Source organism: Pongo abelii, chromosome 10 (assembly GCF_028885655.2).
Source record: "Pongo abelii isolate AG06213 chromosome 10, NHGRI_mPonAbe1-v2.0_pri, whole genome shotgun sequence".
In the NCBI taxonomy this organism is placed as follows: domain Eukaryota; kingdom Metazoa; phylum Chordata; class Mammalia; order Primates; family Hominidae; genus Pongo; species Pongo abelii.
The window spans coordinates 121,181,095-121,201,715 of NC_071995.2; the positions used below are offsets into that span (position 1 = coordinate 121,181,095).

Sequence of the window (20,621 nt, forward strand, 5' to 3'; positions counted from 1 at the left end):
CTCTCTCTCGGCCTGTTTCCCATGGAACTCAACCTGCAGCAGTACACATTATGCTACCAACTAAAATTCTGTATTATGCAGGAAAGACCACATGCCTTAGGACTGGTTTAAGTTGATATGAATATGTACATGAATTATGTAAGAATATTTACATCTTCACACCGGGCATGGCGGCTCATGCCTGTAATTGCAGCACTTTGGGAGGCCGAGGCGGGTGGATCACCTGAGGTCGAGTTCAAACGTGGCCAACGTGGCCAAACTCCATCTCCACTAAAAATAAATTAATTAGCTGGGCGAGGTGGTGGGCATCTGTAGTCCCAGCTATTAGGGAGGCTAAGGCAGAAGAACTGCGTGAACCCAGGAGGTAGAGGTTGCAGTAAGCTGAGATTATGCCATTGTACTCCCGCCTGGGTGACAGAGCAATACTCTGTCTCAAAAAAAAAAAAAAAAAAAAAGAATATTTACATCTTCAAATACATTCACACAGGTATCATTGTCCTTTATCAAAGAATGATATTGGGGCTGGGCGGTGGCGCACGCCTGTAATCCCAGCACTTTGGGAGGATGAGCCAGGTGGATCACTTGAAGTCAGGAGTTCAAGACCAGCCTGGTCAACATGGTAAAACCCTGTCTCTACTAAAAATACAAAAATTAGCTGTGTGTGGTGGTGCACGCCAGTAGTCCCAGCTACCGGGGAGGCTGAGGGAGGAGAATCACTTGAACCCAGGAGGCAGAGGTTGCAATGGGCCGAGATCGCGCCACTGCACTCCAGCCTGGCGACAAGGTGAGACTCTGTCTCAAAAAAAAAAAAAAAAAGAATGGTACCAATGGTGTGGCTACAGGGTGGGGGTATCGTGACGGCCTGAAGCCAATACATACAAGTAGTTCTTCACAGAGAGTGCATGTGTCACCTTAATCTTTACTTTTTACTCCTGGGTGCTGAAAAGACAACAGCTACTCTTCCCTTAATACTGCTTGTATCTTTAGTGCAGCTGAAGGGCATCTTCTGTTCAGATGTAAACACCCTTAACTATGCAGAGGCAGAGTGGAAAAGACCTACACTCTTTGGCCTAGACTCTGGCAGTCATTTCCAGGATGGATAACTTCTCTGTGCCAGGCAATGGCTTTCTACAAATCCCTTCAAAAGCCAGAGAGGTTAAGAGGACTCTAGAGAAGTCTAGAGGAAGGTCTCAAACAAGAAACTTAAAAGATACGAAAGAGAATATACAGGCTGTAAAAAGACTTTCAGGAACTGAACATACCCCTTGGACCATTTCCTAAACGTAATAATGCTTGAATGCACGTGATTGTGCCAAAGGATGATTCCCACAGAACCTAAACAAATTAGATGTTTGGCTTTAGTGATTCCCTAAGTTGCAGATATAATTATTATTTTTAAAAAAATAATTACTTTATTATTGTTGTTAAAATGATACATGCTGTTTTTTTTTTTTTTAAAGAATAAATTCAGCAAAAAAAAAAAAAAAAAAAAAAAAAAAGACGCCGGGTGCAGTGGCTCACGTCTGTAATCCCAGCACTTTGGGAGGCCAAGGCGGGCGGATCATGAGGTCAGGAGATCGAGACCATCCTGGCTAACATGGTGAAATCCTGTCTCTACTAAAAATACAAAAAATTAGCCAGGCGTGGCGGCGGGCGCTTATAGTCCCAGCTACTCGGGAGGCTGAGGCAGGAGAATGGCGTGAACCCGGGAGGCGGAGCGTGCAGTGAGCCGAGATCTTGCCACTGCACTCCAGCCTGGGCAACAGAGCATGACTCTGTCTCAAAATAAAAAAGAAGGAAACATATTTCCCCAATTCTTCCACTTAGAAATAACCACAACTAGGCTGGGTGTGATAGCTCATACCTGTAATCCCAGCACTTTGGAATGCTAAGCCCAGAGGATCGCTTGAGTCCAAGAGTTTGAGATCAGCCTGGGCATCATAGCGAGACCCTGTCTCTACCAAAAACAAACAAACCAACCTGAAAAATTAGCCAGGCATAGTGGTATGTGCCTGTGGTCCCAACTACCCAGGAGGCTGAGGTGGAAGGATGGCTTGAGCCAGGGCAGTAGAGACTGCAGTGAGCTGTGATTATGTCACTGTACTCCAGCCTGGGCGGCAGAGAAAGACATCATCAAAAATGAAAGAAAAAAGAGACCATAACATTAGCTGATTGACATGCCAGACATCTCCATATATATACACAACGAGAAGGACAAAGAGAGGGGGAAAAAAGCAAATTTAATTTTACTTTAACAAGAGAGAGAATAAATGGAAGTAAACAAAATAAATTGGTTGAGAGCAAAAAAATGTTATTTACCACAAGATATATGTGATTCTAAGACATCCCAATAGGTTCATACTATACATTTGTTTTGTAAAATTTAAGTAAAATATGTTCTTAAAATGTAAGAGGTTGATTTCATTTTCTTAGGTATAAATTAATTCTTTTTTTGTTTTGAGACAGGGTCTCACTCTGTCACCCAGGCTGGAGCGCAGTGGTGCGATCTCAGCTCACTGCAACCTCTGCCTCCCGGGTTCAAGTGATTTTCCTGCCTCAGCCTCCTGAGTAGCCATCCAACCTTAATTTTAATTTTAAGCCATATCGAACATCTCTGTGATATAAAAGATGAGGAAGTTTGTACACTTCTACTTTCTTTCAGTCCTACCCCTCAAATTTTGTTAGTCATATTCTCTCTCTATTTTTTCTACTTTTTTTCCTTTTTCTTTTTACCTTGCAAAGGTTTTAAACTTGCATTCACCAAATGATCAAAATTAACATCACCAATAATGGGACAAAGGAACATCACATGCCTCCTGGCAGGACACAGTATCACTTATATAGTCTTCTTACTAAAAATGCATAACCTGAATATCATCAGGAAGAAGCATCAGACAAACTCAAAATAAGAGAGTTTATGCAGCTTAACTAACTGGCCCTGTTCTCATAAAAAATGTCAATGTCATGAAAGACAAAAACAGAGGAATCGTTCCAGATTAAAGATGACTAAAGAGACATGACAACTCAGTGAAAAGAATGCATGATCTTGGACTGGATCCTGAATTAAAAAATAATGCTGTAAAAGACATTACTGGGACAACTGCCTGAACAGGAATAGGGTCTGTACGTTAGGTAATAGTGTTGTATCAAGGTTAAACTCCCTGAATTTTATGACTGCACTGTGTTTATGTAAAAATAATAGAATATATGAGCATTATTTGTTCTATTCTTACAACTTTTCACAAAGTTTGAAATAACTTCCAAATAAAATATTAAAAACTTAGTCTGGGCCGGGCGCGGTGGCTCATGCCTATAATCCCAGTACTTTGGGAGGCTGAGGCAAGTCCTGACCTTCAAGAGGTCAGGAGTTTGAGACAAGCCTGGCCAGTATGGCGAAACCCCATCTCTACTAAAAATACAAAAATTAGTTGGGTGTGGTAGCATGCGCCTGTATTTCCAGGTACTCAGGAGGCTGAGGCAGGAGAATCACTTGAACCCGGGAGGCGGAGGTTGCAGTGAGCCGAGATTGCAGCACTGCACTCCAGCCTGGGCGACAGAATCAGACTCTGTCTCAAAATAACAAAGAACCCCACAACATTAGTATGTGCCCATAAATCCCACAGCTGTGTGCTTAGCTCTCTGTTTACTTGGATTTAACGCTCATGACCAGTCCTTGCGTCCGCTTCTCTTTTGCTAAGGCCTTTATTTTGATTCATGTCTTGCTTGGCTCAAATTTATCATCAAGTGGCTCCTTTTCAGAAGGACTCACAAACACCACACCTTCTAAGTCCTTTCATGTTTGGAAACATGTGCCTGCCGTCTCACCTGAATACTCACTGTCTGGAGATGATGCTCTTGGTCATATTTCCTGTCCCTCAGAACTCTGGATGTGGTGCAGCAGAGTTTTTTTGCATTGAATGTATCTGCAGTTGGGTTGGTTTTTTTAAGTTTTTATAAGAAATTTGATTTTTCCGCCTGGGCACTGAGAATTATTATTTTTTATTATTATTATTTTTTTGAGACAGTTTCGCTCTTGTTGCCCAGGCTGAAGTGTAATGGCGCAATCTCAGCTCACCGCAACCTCTGCCTCCTGGGTTCAGGCGATTCTCCTGCCTCAGCCTCCCAAGTAGCTGGGATTACAGGCACGCGCCACCACGCCTGGCTATTTTTTTTTTTTTTTTTAGTAGAGATGGAGTTTCTCCATGTTGGTGAGACTGGTCTTGAACTCCCGACCTCAGGTGATCTGCCTGCCTCGGCCTCCCAAAGTGCTGGGATTACAGGCATAAGCCACCACGCCCAGCATAGAATTATTTCTGTATTGTTGAATTTCAATAATCACCAGGGTATTTTTTTTGGGTGTCTATTATTTTGGACCAATTTTTCCCAATGGGTCCCCCTACTGGGTTTCCATACAACCCAGTCTCTTTTCTGTTTGCAGATTCAGTTCTTCCTTCACTTGGAGAAATTTCCTTATCGTATCTCCTAATACTTACACACACACACGCGCGCGCGCACACATATATTTGAGACAGAATCTTGCTCTGTCCCCCAGGCTGGTATGCAGTGGTGTGATCTCGGCTCACTGCAACCTCCACCTCCTGGGTTCAAGCTATTCTCCTCTGTCAGTATCCAAGTAGCTGGCATTACAGGCAGGCGCCACCACGCCTGGCTAATTTTTGTATTTTTAGTAGAGACAGGGTTTCGCCATGTTAGCCAGGCTGGTTTCAAACTCCCGACCTCAAGTGATCCACCCACCTCGGCCTCACACAGTCCTTGAATTACAGGCTTGAGCCACCAGGCCCAGCCTAAATATAGACACATTTTTGAGACAGGGTCTTGCTACGTTGCCCAGGCTGGTCTTGAACTCCTAGGCTCAAACAGTCTCCTGCCTTGGCCTCCCAAATTGCTGGGATTACAGGCATGAGCCACTGCATCCGGCCCTTTCCTTTCTATTTTAAGAAATGTTTATAAGGCTGCTTTCTGTTTATGATTTATTTAGTAGTCTTGATCTGGTGTGGTTTGGTCTTCAATTTGTTTCCTTAATTCTTCAATCTCCCTGTTAAACTTGTGTCATTTTATCATCTTCTCTCTGAACAGCTGTTTTGTTTTATTCAAATAACTTGAGCTTTACATAACACAAAGCACTATTTTCCCCGGGTAACAGCTTCTCTTGGCCTGAATTCCCGTCTCTCTGGCTCTCGATGTTCTGTTCTTTCTCTTTTCCCTCGTAGGGTGCAGAATGTGTACACTTCTTCATCTTATTCTGGATGGCTCTACCTAGACCTTCCCTTTGCTCACATATACCGCGAGTTTCCCCCAACACCCTTCCTACCTTATCTGAGGCCTTTATCTTTAACCCCACATTACAGCTAAAAGTTAAGCACTGTAGTTGACACATTTCTGTAGCCAGAGGTTTCTGGATAGAGTCAAGGTTGGGATAGTTGAGGCTACACATAGACTCTGTTGGTGATCTCTTTCCTGAGATTTTTCTTCAGTGTTCTGTGCACATCACTCAATCTACCTGAACACAGGTAATCCCATTCCCACAGGAGAACATCCTCAGCCTTGGGGCACGTATCCCCAGTCAGCTCTTTCCACAGTGCTCCTACTGCTTCTGCTACCTTCCCTTCCTAGAGACTGGAACCCAGCCTCTCCTGTGATTGGAGGTGGTTATGTGATACAATCACAGAAATGTGAACTTTCTTCCCCAAATTAGAAGACAGAGCCATGTGAGAAGCCCTTTGCATTCCCCTGCCTTGTCCTCCCCTGCTTCCATCCAGAAGGCTCTGCGATGCTTGAGGTACAATAGCCAACCGGGGATCAGACCGACAAGAACTACACACCTAGCAGAGCAGCAAGCAGGAAGGAAGAGCCAGCTCCGTGCAGACGTTCCTGAGGGGGTACCCGCCCCGGACTGTCTACTGCGGACTTATTATCACTTGAGAAAAATACCCACAGTGCCCTGTGCCTGTCAGCTGCAGTTTGTTGGCTGGACTAGCTACAGAAAATGACCACTGGCAGTTTTTCCCACCATTGGTAAAATCCTGCGGTGGTGCAAAACGGCATTGAGCCTCAGAAATTTTTCCTTTACTTTTCCCAGGCTGTCTACTCAACTCTTTAGTCTAATTTTTTCCAAACTAGACTGGGCACAGGGATGGAGAGAATTCAAGTACAAATTCTCAGGATTTTGCTGTTCACCGTCCTTTCCACTTAACACTGGGGACAAAGTGTCAGAGTCAAACCACAATTTTGTTTCCTTTCTTGGTTGCCAATTTACTTTTTATTTTTTGAGACGGAGTCTTGCTCTGTCGCCCAGGCTGGAGTCCAGTGGTACGATCTCGACTAACTGCAACCTCTGCCTCCTGGGTTCAAGTGATTCTCCTGCCTCAGTCTCCCGAGTAGCCAGAATTACAGGCGTGCACCGCCATGCCTGGCTAATTTTTGTATTTTTTTACTAGAGATGGGGTTTCACCATGTTTCTCAGCTAGTCTCGAACTCCTGACCTCAGGTGATCTGTCTGTCTCAGCCTCCTAAAGGGCTGGGATTACAGGTGTGAGCCTCCAAGCCCAGCCTTGGGTGCCAATTTAAAAGTTTATAGCATGAAGTTGACTGGCTTTGTTGGCTTCTGCTGGACACATTTTTTAATACAGAAAAACTGTGTTCATAGCATTGGGTACTGAAGGGAGACAGAGTCTGTGATCCAGCTTCAATCAGTCCTAGTTGCCCAGAAGTCCCCTGAGCCCAGATTAAAATTATGATGGCTGATAACCACCATTTTTCCAAACTAATACACAATAAGCTAAAAATAGCTTTCCCTTTCTAAGCATTCATGTCTGGGAATTCAGGCTCATTTAAATGGCAGGTGACTATTCATGATCAATTTAGATGCTAACCCCAATTTTTTTGTATAACACGTCCGCTGTAACCTCTGTCAGGAAAAACTGTTCATGAAATACAGTTATTGAGTCATTTAATCCCTGTCCGGTTTCCATAAGCAAACTGTAACCTCATTCTACAAATAGCCAGGGGGAGAATCAGCTCTGTTCCCATAGTGATAGCTCACTGTATTTGCTATCTTTACAAGGTGGAACACATGTGAGGTTTGGAAATGATAAATCAGACATATCAAAAGTGACTACCTAAGGTGACTATTTCTATAGAAGAATCAACATTATTTTTAGAATTCTCTATGAAAAGAAAATAGGGGTAGACTATACCTATAGTCCCAGCTACTGGGGAGCCTGAGGCTGAAGGATTCCTTGAGCCCAGGAGGTTGAGGCTGCAGTGAGCTATGATAGTGCCCCTGCTCTCCAGCCCAGGCGACAAAGTGAGACTCTGTCTCTTAAAAAAGAAACGAATGCTCTGTGTAGTTTCCATTAATCTTAAACTATATGACCCTGCCTGAATTTACACTGTATGCTTCTACCAGCCACGCAAAGAGCAAATGCCCCACTAAGTTGGTGATCAGGTTTTTGGCCACCACAACTCTGCAACAAAAGCTACTGAGATGGTTAATACTGAGTGTCAACTCGATTGGATTGAGGATGCAAAGTACTGATCCTGGGTATGTCTGTGAGGGTGTTGCTAAAGGAGATTTAACATTTGAGTCAGTGGGCTGAGAAAGGCAGGCCCACCCTTCATCTAGGTGGGCACAATGTAATCAGCTGCCAGCTTAACCACAATAAAAAGCAGTCAGATGGCTGAGCGCAGTGGCTCATGCCTGTAATCCCAGCACTTTGGGAGGCTGAGGTGGGCGGACTGCCTAAGCTCAGGAGTTCGAGATCACCGTGGGCAACATGATGAAACCCAGTCTCTACTAAAATACAATAAATTAGCCAGGCCTGGTGGCACGTGCCTGTAGTCCCAGCTACTAGGAAGGCTGAAGCATGAGAATCACTTAAGCCCAGGAGGCGGAGGTTGCAGTGAGCCAAGACTGAGCCACTGGACTCCAGCTTGGACCGCAGAGTGAGACTCCATCTAAAAAAAAAAAAAAAAAAAAAAAAAGCAAGCAGAAGAACGTGAAAAGACTAGACTGGCTTAGCCTCCCAGCCTACATTTTTCTCCCATGCTGGAAGCTTCCTGCCCTAGAACATTGGACTTCAAGTTCTTCAGCTTTGGGACTCAAACTGGCTTCCTTGGTCCTCAGCTTGCAGATGGCCTCGTGTGTGACCTTGTGATTGTGTGAGTTAATAGTCCTTAATAAACTCCCTTTTATATCTATCTATCTATCCTACTAGTTCTGTCCCTTTAGAGAACCCCGACTAATTCAGCTATGAAGCTGGAAGTAAAGGGAATCATCTAAAAAAGTGGAAAGAGCAGTCACAAAGTCCTCTGTCTTCTTCTGTAAAACAGAAACTGGGGCCCTGGCTAAAAACAAGATACTCACCACACACCCATGCATTCATTCAAACCTACACGTCGTGCTCTATGATTCCTACTTTCTCACAGTCTGTGGGAGAAGCAGAAGCACACGATCCTGACCACAATGCTGGGTTCTAAGGTCAGGGCACCGCAGAGCCCGCACCTGACCACGGAGGGGCAGCAGCTCGCTCTGCTTAAGATCAGAGGCCATGACCTTTAACACGGGCCTTTAACAATGAGGACATGATCACCAAGTGGGAAAGGAGACAAGAAAAGATGCAAAAGCAGACCTGTGAATGGCAAGATTTTGGGATGCACTGGGTTTTCTAAGCAAAATAAATATTTGAGGCAGAAAAAAAAAGTACCAGTAGGGTTCAGAAGCCATTTTTAGAGCACTGTTTGACCCCACCTACCCCATTTCCAGCTCACAGCTTTTTAAAATCTTGAACAATAATCATGAAGTAAGCAGAAGAAAGTTTTATTCTCAGAATAGAACAGCAGCTGGACAAACAGGCTTTCAAACACGATTTCAAATCTCAGCTCCTCCACTGCCTATCTGTGTATCCTTGGTAAGTTAGTTCACTTTTTTTTTTTTTTTTTTTTGGAGACAGAGTCTCGCTCTGTCACCCAGGCTGGAGTGAAGTGGCACGATCTCGGCTCACTGCAACCTCCACCTCCCAGGTTCAAGCAATTCTCTCCCTCAATATCCCGAGTAGCTGGGATTACAGGCGCCCGCCACTACGCCTAGTTAATTTTTGTATTTTTAGTAGAGATGGGGTTTCACCATCTTGGCCAGGCTGGTCTCGAACTCCTGACCTCGTGATCCACCCGCCTCGGCCTCCCAAGATGCTGAGATTACAGGTGTGAGCCACTGTGCCCAGCTGTTAGTTCACTTTTGAGCCTGTTTCCTGTCTAAAAATAATCCTCCTATCTCTGAGGTAGGTTGTGATGATTCCATGAAATAATGGTAAAGCAATCAGCTCAGTTCAACAAATTATGGTGCTTCTAAATAAAGGAATCAGGAGAGAACCTAGGTCGTGGGTCAGTATTTACCTTTCCCAAGTCAATCTAGTCTCTATTATCTCGATTTTAGAATGAAAAAGCAAATTTTTCTGTAGTACTACAACTAAAATTATTTTTTTAAATAGCATTTCTGCCAAATACTGTAGCTCTGTAATATATTTCTAACACAGCTGATTAATAGTTTGACTTAACTATAGAAAGCAACTAAGTGAAATTTTATAGAATCCTTGGAGATGATACAATAAAAGAGTAACAGAGCCCAATGAATTAATCGGTCTTCATTAAACTAAGGTTGCTTCTAAGTTACTTTAAACGGGTGGCTCACTCCACTCTTTTGAAATATATACACCATGGAAAGAATGGTCTGTAATCTTTCTTGGTGATCAATGTTTTTCACAATCTCCATCATGAAAGCCTATCACATTTTAATTCACACACACATTATTTCTCCTTCTGAGTTACATACAGAAAACTACCAGTGGCTTAAGAATCCACCCATTCTTTAAAAGTAAGTCACTTCTTAGCCGTTCCTGTAGGCATTATTTTCTAACACTCTGCAAAGTGCCTGATTTTTACATTTTTTAATCACAAAACCTTTTCAGTAGGAAGCTAATTGAAATCTCTCCTGCAAAAGAGAACAGAGCTGCTAGGATGGAGAGGAGCCCAAGTCAGGCAAAGAAACTGTGGGAAATTCTAAACAAGGAAGCATGATGTCTCCTGATTCCCTTCTGGTTCTGAGTGACAGAGACAAGAACTGTAATCATCAGTCCAGTTAAGGTCACAGCGTAAGACAAGAGGATGATCTCTGTAAGTTCCTCCTGTTTATGGAACCCACTCTCTCTACCAGAGACATTCAATGAAACGATAGGAGATGGCAACAGAGTCAGCACTTAGCCAAAATCCTTCTCTTCCAAGTCCCTGTGGACACACTGATGCTGGAGATGCCAAATGCTGTAGGTGTTTTAGCTTGTGCCAGGAAAAAAGAACCCCTGCTGGTCAATGGGCTTCCATTCTTCATGACCTCCAGTTTCTCACAAACTCATCAAAGGAGAGTACAGTGACCCTAGTTAAGTCAACACACTGATACTCTCCTTGGCCCCCATCAGAAGATGACATCTCTTGACACTAGTCGCCAAATGATGCTGAACAAATTACTATCATCTTTGTGCTTCTGTTTCCCCTTTTACAAATGGGGATAATATAATGCTATTGCTTAGAATTATGGCAGGGACTGCGATGATAGCTAGCACTTATTTGTGCCCGTCACATAGCAAGAGCCCATAAATGTTAGCTACTATCACCAACAGCATCATCATCATCTTGGAGTCTGAAGAGATGTGGCATTTCTTTCACAAAATAAGAAAACTGTGGAGAGCAACAATGAAGATTTTAAAGTCTAAAATTAACTCTCCAAAAAGTGCTTTCACCACAAATTGCACCATGTCAATGGGTACTCAGTACAATTACCCCAAACTAATCCATCCCAAGTAAGAATTCATGTTCGGAACACATAATGGGAAAAAAATTTTTTCCCCTTGGAGTACAAAACAAGAATGAATGACTACACAGCAAAAGTCTCTTAAAAATGTAATTTTAAGCTGCTGCTCTGAAGTCAGATGTGACTCACAATTCAGCACTTTGATTCAACTGTTAGAGAAGAATAAAAGGCAGAACATAGCTTCCTTTAAAATCAGTTTTGTTGCCATGTTTAATCAACTTCTATAAGAAACCTCTGTAATTTAAATATAGAAGCAAATAGGTTGTGGTTTGCTTATAGTTCATGCCAGTTGTAACATATATTCTATATTTACCAATGCACATAAGTGTACATGTATGCACAGTTCCATTAGAAAAGGCTTAAGCATGTTTTTTAATTTAAACAAAAGCGGAGTTCTATTGAAATCAGCTGCCAACACTTACACCAAATCTATATTCTTGGAATCTGTTTCTTCAAAATCAATTTTGATGAAAGTGAAAAAAACTTGAGAAAAATAATTTTGTAATCCAAGTAGTAGTAGGGTGAAGATACTGTCCCCTTCCATTTAAATGTTGAGCTACAAGATTGTCTAATAAAGATCGTATTTTCTACTTGCTTGCAAGTTCCAGTGTTTTGTGTGTTTTTTAAAGGACCTGTCAAATCTCTCCTACCCTAAATCCTACAGCAGCACGTTTGAAAACAAGGAGACACATAGCACAGGTAACTTGGAATTCCGTTTGGAATGACCCCACCACACTGAGCAGACTTCCGAGTGGCCTCTGAGCGTGCTGCCAACAGCAGCAGCACCCAGCATGGCACAGCTAGAACCCCTTGCCAAAGGACACTGACCTTTTGATGACTTGTGACTTCGTCCCTGCTTCTCCCCAGCTCCTCAGCAAGTTTAACGTTCTCTTCTTGCAACGCTGAAAGCTGCTGGGACTTCTGAGCTGCTGCCTGCTTTAGGGTTTCTCTGCAAGGACAGTGAGTGCAGGGTTACCATAGAAACAAGACAGGCAAGGAAACTGTGGGAGACAACCAGCTTCATAGCACTGAAGAAAATATATCTGGGTCACGTGCCTGATAGGATCTATAATAACAGCAGACAGTATTATCTACATGCAGAAGGGGTTAAATGGCCATAACCTCCCAAAAGGAGTACTGCCACACACAATTATTACATTTTTCAGAACCTAATAAACCCTATGCCCACCCTCCCACCACCCAAACTTACCCCATAAAAAAGGAATTTTGCTATAAAATAAATGACAAATGAGATGGTCAGTAGAGCCCTCCTGTCTTTAGGAATATTTCCGTTAGATGATTTTACTAAAACCCACTTCGTTGATAAAGTGATTTAATTTGCTGCCAAGGCACTCTGTCCTAACTGCACAGATCTATAATTTGTTTTTTTCTGGAAGAAATAAAAATCCAATGGTCCCATTTACCAGTATCTGTCAGAGTCAGGTGCTGATGTAAATCTGAGTATATTTTTAGGACAACTAGAGGCAGAATGCCCCAAGGAAATACAGTTTCCTAATTACATAACAGGTGTTTTATTTTATAGTAGTCTTTCCACAACGCTAATTTATAATTGAAAGAAGCAAATAAAAATATAATACAGACTGCTAACTTATACCATGAATATCAGCATAGAAAAAATGAACAGGATAGGGTATATTTATTAAACATTTTCTTTTTCTTAAAATAATCCAAAACATACATCCTAAACATTATCCTTTATACATGAATATGCACAATATTTGATCACTAAATCTTAGTTTTATGCTATAGAGGGTTTTGATGGAATTGTGAATTTTAAGTACATCTGTGTTGGTTAAACTCCATTTAGCAAGCTGTCATACATGGCTGAATTCTGAATCAAGTCATCTGGGTATGAATCCATCTGCTGATGCATGAACGCATCTATTTTTAACTTCAATTGTCTAATGGGTGGCAGTTCTCTGCACATTCAATTTTCTCAATTTTTAATTCTCCATCCACCTATAATATGCACACTGGGATGACCTCAGGAAGACTTAGGGAAATAAATCTACACAAAAATTCTCTTAGCACACTAAATTAGGCTTTTTACAGAGATGTTTATTTAGCAATTGAAGATAAACTGAGAAGGAATTTTAGCCTCAGCTAGTCACTCACAAAAGAGACTCATATATATGAATCTCTCTATATATATGTATATATGTATATACATACACATACACATATCACAGCGAAAGTTCATCTGTCCAAAGTCCATCAATCTTTGACAAATCAAACTTCCTTATGGTAAAATTACCATAAGCTAAACATATTTCCCAGGTGGTCACTGCCTTCATGAGTGGCTACATGGTGTCTGCATGTGTGTGGCCTGTCAAAGTGCTATGCTTATACTCCTGTTTCTTCTCTCTCAAGCCCACAGGAAGGAAAATAAAAACGACACATCAAGGAAGTAATCTAAAAGTGGCCAAAGTATCCTAAAGCATTGACCTATAAAAACAAAATTATTGTTTTTTTTTTGAGATGGAGTCTCGCTCTGTCGCCCAGGCTGGAGTGCAGTGGCGCGATCTTGGCTCACTGCAAGCTCCGCCTCCCGGGTTCACGCCATTCTCCTGCCTCAGCCTCCTGAGTAACTGCGACTACAAGGTGCCCGCCACCACGCCCAGCCAATTTTTGTATTTTTAGTAGAGACGGGGTTTCATCATGTTGGCCAGGATGGTCTGGATCTCTTGACCTCGTGATCTGCCCGCCTCGGCCTCCCAAAGTGCTGGGATTACAGGCGTGAGCCACCACGCCCGGCCAAAGTTATTGTTTTAAAATTTACAAAATGCTTCTATGCCCATTTTCTCATTTAATCCTCAAAGCCCAAGGAGGCTAATGTTATTCATGTTTTAATGAGAAGACTGAAGCTCCGGGAAGTAAACAGATTTGCCCCAAATCATAAAGCCAGTAAGCAGCAAATCCACAAGAACAGGAGCTACAGTTGGCAGATGACTTCAGTCGTGATTCAGATATAGAGCACTTTGTTTTTTCTTTAGTGGGTAGTGGGTGAATCCATTTCATAGAGGAAAGAGGCTCCAATAACCCAAATTCTGGAAATACTCAAGGAATGATTCTCAAAATAGCTACAAAAATATTTCTAATGGTTTTTAAAGAAGCTACTTTTCTTTCTACATGACAAGATATCTTGACACAGAAAAGACTAGGTTTAAAACTAAAGACAAACATTGTTAATATTGACATGCAAACATTTTACTTATGAATCCATCATAAATCTATTATCATGCTAAATGTATTGTACATTTACTACGATGCCAGTTGAGTAAAGATAAAAATTGGACTGCTTATATCCTTTTTTCCCTAAGATTCAAAATTATACACCACAAGAAACTGTTTCATTGTTATCTACAACTGAAAATAGGGGCTGGCTAACCAAAATCAAGCAAGAGCTTTCCTAAAAGCAGCCTTGTAAGTGGCACACAGGAAAAGAACATTCAGTTACAAGTGCTGGTTTCCAGGGGCAAGGGCAATATTCCAGAGGAGTGGTTCCTATTAGAACTCTTGTGGTGGCTAAGCGTGGTGGCTCAAGCCTGTAATCCCAGCACTTTGGGAGGCTGAGGTGGGCAGATCACTTGAGGCCAGGAGTTCGAGACCAGCCTGGCCAACATGGCAAAACCCCATCTCTACTAAAAATACAAAAATTAGTTGGGCGTGATGGTGCATGCCTGTGATCCCAGCTACTTGGGAGGCTGGGGTGGCATGATTAATTGAACTCAGGAGGTGGAGGCTGCAGTGAGTTGAGACTGCTGCCTCTGTACTCTAGCTCGGGCAACAGAGTGAGACCTTGTCTCAAAAAAAAAAGAAACCCTGTGTCTATATTGGTGCCCCTTTTTCTCCAGGAACCACAGTCCTATCAGGTGAAGAGAAACACCAAAAAAGCTCCAGAGGACACGCAAAACCCCATACATGTTAAACCACGGAAGAAGTAAGCAGCTGCTCATTCTCCAGCTCTGAGCTCTGAGGAATAAGACTAAGGAACAGCAAAGTGACTGCTTTGTTTTGAGAAGCACTGTTCCCATTACACAGTCCTCTTACCGCAGAAGGCCCTGGAAATCTGACCAGGGAGCCACCAGTCATCAGGGGCAGGGGCTTTTTCAACCTACTCCCCATACCTCCCGTGCCGGCTTCCATGGAACGCTACCAGCGTGTCTCCCACTGTTCCTCCCTCCCGTTAACAGTCCCAGCCATATTGTGCCAAGTCACTGACAGGAAGATGTGATTCCCTCAGGTCTGTTGGGGCAGAAAAGAAGTAGAAAATCCAAAGCAGCCCAGGCTCTTTCTGCCCTGGGATCCGGTCCCTCCCCACCTGAATGTGTTCAGGGATCAGAGGTCTGGGGAGTGCAGCACCAGGAACAGCTCAGCACAGGCTGGGGTTAGCATGACAGCAGCTGGAGCCACAATCTCAGCTAAGCTTTTATTAGTCAAGGGAATAATTCGAAGGAGGGGATCACAAAAACAATTTATGTCACCTGGCTGGGTGTGGTGGCTCATGCCTGTAATCTCAGTACTTTGGGAGGCTGAGGCGGGCGGATCACCTGAGGTTGGTAGTTCGAGACCAGCCTGATCAACATGGAGAAACCCCGTCTCTACTAAAAATACAAAATTAGCTGGGCATGGTGGTGCATGCCTGTAATCCCAGCTACTGAGGCAGGAGAATTGCTTGAACCCAGGAGGCGGAGGTTACGGTGAGCCAAGATCATGCCACTGCACTCCATCCTGGGCAACAAGAGCAAAACTGCATTTCAAAGCAACAACAACAACAACAAAAAACTATGTCTTCATAAGGGTGAAACCAATGCCACACTGAGGGTAGGTGACATGACAGGATTCAGTGAGGACTCTGAATATTAAAGGTGATCTCACTGGAATACTAGTAATGATCGCAACAAAAGACTCCTAAGAGCCAGGTGCAGTGGCTCCCGCCTGTAATCCCAGCACTTTGGGAGGTCAAGGCGGGCAGATCATTTGAGGCCAGGAGTTCAAGACCAGCCTGGCCAACATGGTGAAACCCCATCTCTACTAAAAATACAAAAAAATGGCCAGGCGCAGTGGCTCACAGCTGTAATCCCAGCACTTTGGGAGGCTGAGGCAGGCGGATCACAAGGTCAGGCGTTCGAGTACAGCCTGGCGAATATGGTGAAACCCTGTTTCTACTAAAAATACAAAAATTAGATGGGCATGGTGGCAGGCACCTGTAATCCCAGCTACTCGGGAGGCTGAGGCAGGAGAATCGCTTCAACCCGGGAGGCGGAGGTTGCGGTGAGCCGAGACTGCACCACTGCACTCTAGCCTGGGCTAAAGGGTGAGACTCCATCTCAAAAAAAAAAAAAAAAAAAAGTACAAAAAAATTAGCTGGGCATGGCGACACACACCTGTAATCTCAGCTACTTGGGAGGCTGAGGCACAAGAATTGCTTGAACCCAGGAGGCAGAGGTCGTGGTGAGCAGAGATCACACCACTACACTCCAGTCTGGGGAACAGAGTGAGAGACTCTGTCTCAGAAACAAATAAACAAATAAACAAATAAAAACAACAAAAGACTCGTAAGTAGTACTGCAGGAAAATGGAATTTTATCTAAACCCCAAGAACCCTCTTGGCCAGGTCCACTTGGCCCTGCCCCTCCATCAGCTAGTAGGATCCAGGGAGCTTGGTGGTGGGATTATGGCAGTGGAGGCCGGAGAGGGAGTCTCCCGTGGCAGTTCACATTCTCCCTTACCAGCTGCCCATGGGACACAATGCAGGAATTCAACCTGGTACCCCAAAGCCCTCCAGGTTTGCAAAATGACTTGTGTCACCAAGAAAATAAATCCTAAGCTATACCTGCACCCTGCTTCCTGAATGAATAGAACTAAACTGTCACATTACAACCAATGACTTTGTTTTTCCTGTCATGGTGACCCATCTTCTATTTGTGTCACTTGATGTTGGCAGGCCAAGGAAATTGAAGCTTCCCCTGATGAACATAATCACAATTGTAAATTTATAAATCTGCATAAATGAAATCGTTGGAACTGTTTAAACATAATCCCATCATCTAGAGACCCGCCATTTAAACTAGGACTGAGGAAGAAAATCACCGACATCACAAGCTGTGCATCCCCTCACAGGAGCAGCTCCGATCAGATTACTACCAGGAAAATTTTAAAACTCTCCGAAGAACCACACATGTGCTAGCTTAATCCAAGCTCAATCAACAAATAGTATTGAGGATGGTGACTTAAAAACAGCCATCTGGAACTGATGCTTTTGTTTTTGTTTGAATTTCATCTATGTATTAGGATTGGAAATAAAAGACACAAACCCTTGAAGGGCAGGGACCATATATACTCACCTTTTTATCCTTCCTACCTTAACTGTACCTACCATGAAAGACAAAGACACACTCAAATGTTCACCAGGTGAATTAGCTTTTAGGGTTTTAGGTTAATACGGTTGATACAGTGTCGTTAACAGAATAGAAGACCAAATGAAATCTACACTGTAACCATCCTTTAAAATGTCAGAAAATGCCAATCTCTAATAACTACACTAGCCAGACTTGAAAGGCAAGAACAGAGTTAGCATCAACAAAGGAAGTATGAACAGTCTGTCTGCCTGAAACCACGTAACAAATTGATGTGTAAACCTTAATTTTACAGTCTTTCAAAATGCTGGTCATTTCATTTCCATGCCAGATGGTTTGATTACTTTTTTTTTGAGACGGAGTCTCGCTCTGTTGCCCAGGCTGGAGTGCAGTGGCGCGATCTCGGCTCACTGCAAGCTCCGCCTCCCGGGTTCACGCCATTCTCCTGCCTCAGCCTCCTGAGTAGCTGGGACTACAAGCGTCCACCACCATGCCCAGCTAATTTTTTTGTATTTTTAGTAGAGACGGGGTTTCACCATATTAGCCAGGATGGTCTCAATCTCCTGACTTCGTGCTCCACTCACCTCAGCCTCCCAAAGTGCTGGGATTACAGGCATGAGCCACCGTGCCCGGCCTACTCCTCTTAAAATTGAAATATTGAAAATGTAGAAAGTGACAGGCTATTTGATTTTTTTTTCCCCCTGTAAGAAGAGTTTTGAGGGACTTGCTAATAAAGGGTCTGACATTTCCAAATGTTAAGATAGGCTGGCCAGGCACAGTGGCTCATGCCTATAATCCCAGAACTTTGGGAGGCTGAGGAGGGGGGATCACTTGAGGTCGGAAGTTCAAGACCAAATGTTAAGATTGGCTATTCTGATTCTACTTGTACTTTCAAGGCTTTCAAGTCACTTCTTTTCTTTTCTTTTTTTTTGAGACAGGATCTCACTCTGTCACCCAGGCTGGAGTGCAGTGGCACGATTATGGCTCACCTCAACCTGCCGGGCTCAAGCGATCCTCCCACCTCAGCCTCCCGAGTAATTGGCAAATAGGCACACAACACCATACCCAACTAATTTTTGTACTTTTTGTAAAAACAGGGTTTCGCTGTGTTGCCCAGGCTGGTCTCAAACTCCCAGGCTCAATTGATCTACCCACCTCAGCCTCCCAGTGTTGGGATTACAGGCACGTGCCACCACACCCAGCCCAAAGTCACATCTGAATCCCCAACTTAACTCATCAGCCAGTACACATTTCATTCTGATCCTTTAACTTAGCTGTGGTTCTGACTTCACAGTGGTTACTGATGTTACTTCCAGGGTACCCAATAGAGTTTGCATACGCTTACTTTACGTACTTCTCAAATATTTTTTAAATAATTAGCACTGTGTTTACATTTTCAATTTAAAATAAATTCCATATTTTTTTCTCAAAGGATAGAAACTTACATTTCTTTCCTAAATTCTTCCATTTTTTGATTCTCTACAGTCAGGAGTTCTTTTGATTTGTTCAGCTCTTCCACGTTTTTCAAGTTGTTTTCTTTAAGTGTGTCCAACTTAAAGACCAAGAGAAAAAAACTTGATGAAATTATTTCATTTTCCAGTGACATGGATGAACAAATTATTCATGAAAATGTGTACTGAAAAGACAGATGAAATTAGTCACCCGCAAAAAAAAAAAAAAGTCTCCTGGGTGAAGAGATTACAGATGACAATTACGAACTGCAAACCTCCTCCTTACATTTAGTCTGATATATCCTGTACACCTGGCCAAAATCTCAAACTAAATTGCTACACAGAAGTAAAGTTTTCTTTTATCTTGTGTACAATTATCAGCACTTATCACTGAACTTGCTATTCAAATATGATTAAAAACAAGAAATAAAATGCAAAGCAATGACATCAGCAAGGATTATTCTTTGTAATGAAAAGAAACCCTTTTCTTTCCCCAAAGATTAGTGATTTAGGATATATTTTTCAATGTCAGTACCAGATTTACACAGTCCTCATTACAAAAATTATTTGAATCAAAATTATTTGTAGATTGGAAAAAAATTTAGTTACCCATCTGAACTTGAACCTGAAGAGGAAAAAGCCATGTCGTGTGACTGAAGGGCACTTACACCCATTTGGCTCCATCATTGGCCCACGGGGATGCAGCCAGCTGAGGGCCTGGCTCTTGGTGGAAAGCCAGAGCTGTCACTGGGATGAGTGGGGATGTGACTGATCACAGGCTGTGGCAGGTGGTTGGAGCTCTAGGTGTGGAGCCACCACCAAGGATGGTAGCTCATGTGGGCCTCCATTCCTCAAGGTGGCTCCTGGGGCCATGCTGGCTTTCTGGGCCTTGAGAAGTTGTCTCCTACAGCCAGAAAAGGTAGCTATCTCCTTTTGCCATGCCACATGCCACCAGTCAGGAGTCCTAGAAAATGTCTTGCTAGTTTTACAACTACCATCTTCCTTTTAACATCTAACATTCCAGATTAACAAAACAAGAAAAATAAAATATCACAATGGGTCCGAAAATATGGTTCATCCAACCCTGAATTCTGGCTATAACAAAGATACCAAGAGATCTGCTATAGACCAACTCAGTTCCCCCTGGTTCCACTGCTGCAGGTTAGACACATTCCCTAAAATCCTCTCATTTACTTCAGCTTCTAATTTTGATTAACAGCTATGATTTTTTAATGCTTTTATACTTTTAGCTTAAGTCATCTTCTCTTAGGATTGTCAGTTCTATAAATGTACTTCCTTCTATGTGAAGTCTTGTTATTTACCATATCATTACCTCCAAATGTTCATCTCCTTTGAAAAGTTGATCCTTGACCTCCACAATGAGGAGGCCTAGTCTTTACAGTGGCTCCTCAGTTTGGCCACCGCCTCCCCCTTGATTTCCTTCCTTAATGTCTTACCTGCCTATTACTTTTAAAAGCATCTGGGCTGGGTGTGGTGGCTCACGCCTGTAATCCCAGCACTTTGGGAGGCCGAGGCAGGCGGATCACGAGGTCAGGAGATCAAGAACAGCCTGGCCAACATGACAAAACTCCGTCTCTACTTAAAATACAAAAATTAGCCAGGCATGGTGATGGGCACCTGTAATCCCAGCTACTCGGGAGGCTGAGGCAGGAGAATCACTTGAACCCGTGAGACGGAGGTTGCAGTGAGCCGAGATCATGCCATTGCACTGCAGCCTGGGCAACAAGAGCAAGACTCTGTCTCAAAACAACAACAACAACAAAACAAAAAAGCATCTGAAGTTCCACAGGACTTCACATAACCATTTTTGTGCATCAGTCAGCTTAGGATTTAGGTAACAGCCTTCCAAACAAAGAAAGGGTTAGTATGAGCTGGGAGGGTGGGAAC

At 43.1% G+C, this 20,621-nt stretch overlaps 1 protein-coding gene across 28 annotated transcripts in view; it reads right to left on the minus strand.

Annotated features, from left to right (window-relative positions):
• CLIP1 (CAP-Gly domain containing linker protein 1) overlaps nt 1–20,621 on the minus strand; it is a 148,562-nt gene that overhangs the window by 26,619 nt on the left and 101,322 nt on the right. For all 28 annotated transcript variants that reach the window (XM_063711954.1, XM_054528353.2, XM_024256733.3 and 25 more), the window contains 2 exons: nt 18,708–18,814; nt 11,711–11,831 (listed from right to left, as the gene is read on the minus strand). In XM_063711954.1, coding sequence (XP_063568024.1) covers nt 11,711–11,831; nt 18,708–18,814 — 228 coding nt within the window. The remainder of the gene's footprint in view (nt 1–11,710; nt 11,832–18,707; nt 18,815–20,621) is intronic.